Genomic DNA, 7462 nt, shown 5'->3' with positions numbered 1-7462 from the left:
TCATACTCTCTAGTAGAATAACTTCAGGGTTTCTATATATGGCCTTTTACTAGAAGTAATCAAAACATAGAACTATAAATCATACTCTCTGGAATAACTTCAGGGTTTCTAAGTATGGCCTTTTACTAGAAGTAATCAAAACATAGAACTATAAATCATACTCTCTGGAATAACTTCAGGGTTTCTATGATTTATAGTTCTATGTTTTGATTACTTCTAGTAAAAGGCCATACTTACTCTCTAGTAGAATAACTTCAGGGTTTCTATATATGGCCTTTTACTAGAAGTAATCAAAACATAGAACTATAAATCATACTCTCTAGTAGAATAACTTCAGGGTTTCTATATATGGCCTTTTACTAGAAGTAATCAAAACATAGAACTATAAATCATACTCGCTAGAATAACTTCAGAGTTTCTAAGTATGGCCTTTTACTAGAAGTAATCAAAACATAGAACTATAAATCATACTCTCTAGAAGAACTTCGGGGTTTCTAAGTATGGCCTTTTACTAGAAGTAATCAAAACATAGAACTATAAATCATACTCTCTAGAATAACTTCAGGGTTTCTAAGCATGGCCTTCTGAAGTGCTGGAAGTAGTAACTCTTTGAAGTCATCATGACTCACTTGACGAAGCAGATATCGGCTATGTTCCTAGAGATAAAAGTTAGGAATAAATATTTTATACTAACTTCCAGAAAGCAAAAATTGTTTGGACAATAGCAAAACAAAGTAGTTTCACTAACATTAAGAAATACTGCAGAGAAATCATCTTATGTCTTTCACATTAATTGTTAACTTTTAACTTTAAATTTTAAAATTTGTGAGGTCTCCAAAAATTAACTGTAACAAATTAACTTATCAAGAAAATAAAAATAAGGTTATGCTTTCCAGTTAGCATGTCATAGTTTTATGTATGAGTGTGAGGTTGGGTTGAGATTCTTCTAGAGTAGGTGTCTGTGACTTGTTGGTGATAAATTCAACAATAAACGAACAGCACACACTCCACTCCTTTCAGACTAATATATTCATAATAAGTCAAACTGTGTACAAAAATTCTTTACACTATGGATATCACATGTTGTATCTCAAACTATAACTAACTTTCTTTTCTTGTCAAAAGTCCACTTAGGCTGATTCAATTACTTTAAAATCCAATTGACAAGGCAAACTAACTTTCTTTATCTTCTTTTCTTACAATACAAATCAGTGAATAATTCACTTATGCTACCATTTTGCATCCTGAACCCTAAATAATTGTCTCCTTTTTGTCAAAGTCCACACAGACAGATTCAGTTACTTTGGAACACTCTTTGACAAGACAAATTATTCTCCTTATTTCTGTTAAACTTTGTAGGACCTTCACTTTCTTGTCCCCAATATATCCTTCACCTAGTGACATGTTGTTATTTGGTATCACCTCTTGATATTTGTAACGTGATCCAATCTCTATTGGCACTGTTGATCCATTTTCTAACTTCAGCCGACCATTAGTCGTATGCTGATCAATCACCGATGAGCCAACCATTAGTCGTACGCTGATCAACCATTGATCAGCCGATCCATTAGTCATACGCTGATCAATCATTGATCAGCCGACCATTAGTCATACGCTGATCAATCATTGATTAGCCGACCATTAGCCATACTTTTATCAATCATTGATCAGCCGACCATTAGTCGTACGCTGATCAATCATTGATCAGCCGACCATTAGTCGTACGCTGATCAATCATTGATCAGCCGACCATTAGTCGTACGCTGATCAACCATTGATCAGCCGACCATTAGTCGTACGCTGATCAATCATTGATCAGCTGACCATTAGTCGTACGCTGATCAATCATTGATCAGCCGACCATTAGTCGTACGCTGATCAATCATTGATCAGCCGACCATTAGTCATACGCTGGTCAACCATTGATTAATTCTGTTTCTTCTGACAGTAGTGACAATCAATTTTTTCTTGTTTCTTGCCAGCTATAGCTGTTTTATGTTGAGATTTCTGCTGTTGCTTGTTGGTGATGGAATTGCACTCATGTGCAATGTGTCCTATAACAAATATAGCATATCTTCTCAGTAAAGCACGTGCTCATGAACTGTTCACATGCTTAGTAGGTCTGCCAGTCCATCAAAACTATTGTCACACTTGGCCATGTCAGTCCATCTTGTGAAGTATCGCCATAGATGTGCCACAAACTGAAATAGTTTCTTCAGTGTTAGGTTTGACTTCTCTGAACTTCCGATGAAAATCTTCTTCACTAAGTTCATATGGTTTCAGCAATGCCACTTTTAATTTGTTGTAGTCCATGGCATCTTCTAACAGCATGCCTGCATATACTTGTAGGCCTTTTCCTGTGAGAAGTGGGCTGAGACAAACTACCCAGTAGCCTTTGTCCATTTCTGATTTTGGGCAAATCTTTCACATCTCTCCAGGAAAGCATCCATGTCATCTTTCTATTCATCAAATTTGGGCAGCTTGAGTCAGCTGGCCCTAACTCCATTGTCATACTTGGATCTTTCTACTTTCAAAAGACGAAATCCTGAATGTAGGTCTGCAGAAACTGAAGAAAAAACCCTTCAGTGCAGAAACTTTGGGAAAAATGTCCAGGAGAAAGTTGAGCACAAGACAAAGGGATTTACAGAATAGCGGACCAGAAGGGAGTGCTGTACCAGATCCATCAATGCAGTTATACTGGGGAAGGTAAACAGACCATGGTACCAACAGAATACTGGACACAAGTGAAGATGGCTCACAAGTTGACTGTGGGAGGACAAAAGACGGAATTACCGGCAACTTCCATTGACCGGGAGTCATTGGAGATATGAGCAGATTCTGTAGGTCATGTGACATCTTCCAAAGGACAATACTTAGAGGGAAGGTAGTTAAGGTGGAGATGCCTCTCTGACAAATATCGACATTTCAATATCAGACAGAGGGTTTTAGTTCTGCTACCCACAGCCAACAACAAAGTCACCCAGCAATGGCAAGGACCTTTTGCAGTACAGGAAGTGGTCAACAGAATGCACTATGAGGTGAAAGTGGATGAGGCAACCAAGGACTACTATGCCAACCTGTTGAAGAGGTACTCTGAGAGAGAAGAAGACCTTACGGGTGTAGCTATTGAGGTACAAATGGATATGGCAGGCGTAGCTGTCATAGATGCAGAACCAGAAAACAGTAACTGTTATAGAAGATGAAGACCTACTACACCTAAGACCATTGAGTGGAGATGAGACATACAAGGACATCAATATAAGTGAAGAAATGACTGGCAAGAAGAAAAAAAAAAAAAGGTACAAAATCTACTGTGTCAGTAGACAGATAGATCAGTAAAGACAGATCTCAGGCAACACAAAATCAAGTTAAAGACAAAGGATCCTGTGAAGGTGAGGCCTTACTGGAGGCCCTATGAGAAGAGAGACCAACAAGGAAACTGCAAATGTTGAAGTAGACTACATGAGAAGACTTAGTATACGAACTAAGAACAGTCTTTATGTATAGTGTGAAAACATATTTTTTGGATATATAAGACTGCTTAGTATAGATGTTATTATTTCATTTATTTTGTGAGTTAATATTTAATGATTGTTTAGTTTTTATAACAAGTGTGTTAAAAATTAATCAGTTTAAAAACAATAGTTATAACAGGTTTTGTTGCATAACTCGGTAAGAGTCGTACATTGTTGTCTAGGCATTACTAATATTGTTGATATCATGTTACTTGAATATTTGGTATTTTTCTCATTACCTTAAGTGAGAATTACCTTACAGTGCTGCTCGTGTAGTTTATAGAAAGTTCAAGGCCTCAGTTGGGCAACGTATAAATATAGGCAACCAAGTGAGTGAAAGACAAGTGAAGTAAAGTTCAGTACAGTGCAGTTCGGTTTGAAAATTATTTATCGATAAAAAACATGAACTTTACATAAAAATTAGTGATTAGCCATAACAGGTGATATTTTAAAGTGAGTTTCACAGTTAAATAGAGATAAACAAAATAATTTTAAGTGGCGTAAACCATTCTTGGGAAGAGTTAAAAAAAAAGTTTTAATCAATACAAAAATATCATCCATTGCTAGCAGTTTCCAAAAAGCATTAACACATGATATAGCCATTGTTGACCGCAGTGACTGTGCGAGTACTGATTATATGTGTCAGGAATCGGTGCAGCAAAGACAGTTCAGCCTATCAGCATGAGTTAAACACTTTGGAAGTATATCGCTCATGATTGCGGTGCAAAGTAAGGTAGTAAATGCCAGATGGTGCTAATTTATTTTTAGTTACGCATTCTTCATGATGATTTTGGATATTTTTATGTCTTGATTACTGTTATACAAGTATATATATATACACACACACACAATATATATATATATAAGTGGGACAAACCAAAGCCACTGGCCAGGATATGCCACTGATAATTTGTCTTGTCAAAGGGTGTTCTAGGGTAATTGAACCTGTCTGTGTGGAATTTGACGAAAAGGAGACACTTAATTAAAACTTGAGACTTTACAACTGTGGTAACCCATTGAGTAATGTAAGTACAGTAAGAAACAGAGTAAAGAAAAATAGTTCATCTCGTCAATTGGATTCTAAAGTAATTGAATCAGCTTGAGTGGCCTTTTGACAAGAAAGGAGAATTATTTAGAGTTTTTAGATAAAACTGTGATTTCCTACATAAAGAATTTATGTACATATGTTTGACTTGTTTTGAATATATTATTATAAAACAAGTGGATTGTGTGCTATCCATTTATTGTTCAAATGTATCACCAACAAGTCACAGACAACGGCTGTAGAAGAATCCAAAGCCCACTCATATTTAAGTCCTTAACATGCAGGATCTTCTAAATCAAACTGTTAGGAATTAATCACACTATCATTCACATTTGAAAATGTGATGTGCTTTAAAGAATAGAAATGTAGATTTACTGTATGTCATTGTTGAGTGGCTCTTAGTACGACTAAAATGGTCAAAAATTACTTTTCACAGTGGGCAGTATAAGTAGCTCAGAGCTATATAACTTTTTAAAAGACTATGAAATAATTTAAACTGATAGTTTAACTTAAACTTTTCCTGTCACTGGGGACGGGTACTTTTGCTTGTTTAAAAACAACTTATTTTTTTTATACTATTTATAATGCTCCCTTGTAAAATATTGTTAGGTTAACTAAAAATACCACCAACAATGAAAGTACCCTACTATTGACATAATGTAGTTCAATTAAAATTCTATAAAATTTGACATTTTTACAGTTATATTTATACCATTGTTGTTTTTCACAATCACTACAAATTGGAAAACATTTTACAGTTATGCTACAGGTCTTATTACACTTCTAAGTTGGACTTAACTTGGGACAGACCATTCTTGTTTTAGCATTAACATTACTTTGCTTATTTCTGATAATTAACCATAATTATAATATTATAAAAGGATAGTTTTATTTCTAGCATTAATATAAGACTTGCTTACTTCTAGTATTTTCGATAATTACTAGACTACAAAAGGAAACTGTTATAGGCTAACATTAGGCTTACTTACCTCTAATAATTCTCAATTATTGCTAAACAATAAGGGATACAATTTCTATTTCTAGTATTAACATTAGATTTCAGATAATTTTACATAATCTGTATGATTACTGAATTTATTAATATGTGGATATTGGACTATATTACAAGAGGTATTACTAATTACCAAAATAAAGAAGGCATTCTTTGAATGTTAAGATTATTTGTAATTACTCAACTTACCAAAGTAAACAAAGAAGGCTTCGTTTTGCTTCCTAATACGATTTTAGTGAACAACTCCAAAAATTGTCTCTGTTTTAAAAGACAAGACAATTAATTAGACAACTAGAAATCACGTAAAAACTGGCTTTAAATCACGTTAACGTATTGTTGTATCTTCAATGCTGATCATAAAAAATATAAATGTACGTTTCCTTATTTATTTACTATATTTCAAAAGTTGTTTCAACTGTTTTTTATGATCTTTAACACGATTGATGATAGAAAAACCAACAGTTACGATGATACAAAAAATTTTTACATACATTTAAAAGGATTTAATTCAAACGTATTAAAAATTATTTCAAGATTTATGCGAAAAACATTTTACATAATGTCTATTTCACGCAAAAACAGCATACTCTGCAAACAACATGACGGATATTTCCACGAAAAAACTTTATATGAAAATAGAATGAAATTATTTTCCATCATTATACCTGGTTTAGATACTGTGTATAAAGTCTCGAGTACAGATTGTAACAATTTGTGTTAAATGTTACTTTTTATGAATCAATGTGAACTTGAATTCGATGACGAGGAACCCACTTTGAGACTGATAATTGTTGGAGATGGCTTGAATGGGTAATGAAGAAAAACGTTAATATAAATTTAACCTGATGATGACAAAACCTTGTTGAAACGTTGCACATCTGCTATTATGTCAAACTTATATTAAAGTTTTTCTTCATTACCCATTCAAGACGTCTCCAACAATGTGAACTTGAGCTTTACACTGTTAATATATATATAATGTAAATAAGTGTTTTTACATTATAACTTACCTTGTGTTTTATTATGGCCGTGGAAGATTTAGAACCAGTCAGGTATTTCACCAGAGTCCCCCACATGATCAGTATACTAACTTGAGCTTTACACTGTTAATATATATAATGTAAATAAGTGTTTTTATGTTATACCTTACCTTGTGTTTTATTATGGCCGTGGAAGATTTAGAACCAGTCAGGTATTTCACCAGAGTCCCCCACATGATCAGTATACTAACAGCTGGTTCACAGGTTTCCAGAACTTCTAAAAAGTGTTCTATACTTGAAGGATTCTAAGTATACAGACCAGTTCATTAGTATCCAACAAAAAATATACCAGCTTTTACAAGGATTTCAAACCTAACTAAATACAATACATTAAGGGGCCAAATCCATAAAATTTCTATATCACTATATCACATTAAGGGGCCAAGTACATTAAAAATTGTATATCACTATGTCACATTAAGGGGCCAAGTCCATACAAATTTGTATATCACTATGTCACATTAAGGGGCCAAGTCCATCCAAACATGCATATTATTATGTCACATTAAGGGGTCAAGTCCATCCAAACATGTATATCACCATGTCACATTAAGGGGCCAAGTCCATCCAAACATGCATATTATTATGTCACATTAAGGGGTCAAGTCCATCCAAACATGTATATCACCATGTCACATTAAGGGACCAAGTCCACACAAACACGTATATCACTATATCAAATTAAGGGGCCAAGTCCATCCAAACATGTATATCACTATGTCACATTAAGGGGCCAAGTCCATCCAAACATTTATATCAGTATGTCACATTAAGGGGCCAAGTCCATCCAAACATGTATATCACTATGTCACATTAAGGGGCCAAGTCCATCCAAACATGTATATCAGTA

The 7462-nt window shown here is 34.3% G+C and overlaps 1 protein-coding gene across 1 annotated transcript; it reads right to left on the bottom strand.

Annotated features, from left to right (window-relative positions):
• Positions 1–547: 547 nt before the first annotated feature.
• LOC106477674 (eIF-2-alpha kinase activator GCN1-like) lies at positions 548–6857 on the bottom strand (the record flags this gene model as incomplete). The annotated part of the gene is made up of 4 exons (XM_022381174.1): positions 548–656; positions 5762–5830; positions 6583–6633; positions 6774–6857. Coding segments are annotated over 4 exons (313 nt in total), but the record flags the coding sequence as incomplete, so codon positions are not given.
• Between the last annotated feature and the right edge of the window lie 605 nt (positions 6858–7462).

The sequence above is a fragment of the Limulus polyphemus genome, unplaced genomic scaffold, assembly GCF_000517525.1.
Source record: "Limulus polyphemus unplaced genomic scaffold, Limulus_polyphemus-2.1.2 Scaffold76943, whole genome shotgun sequence".
Taxonomy (NCBI): domain Eukaryota; kingdom Metazoa; phylum Arthropoda; class Merostomata; order Xiphosura; family Limulidae; genus Limulus; species Limulus polyphemus.
This window is presented reverse-complemented; position numbering and strand designations above follow the sequence as displayed.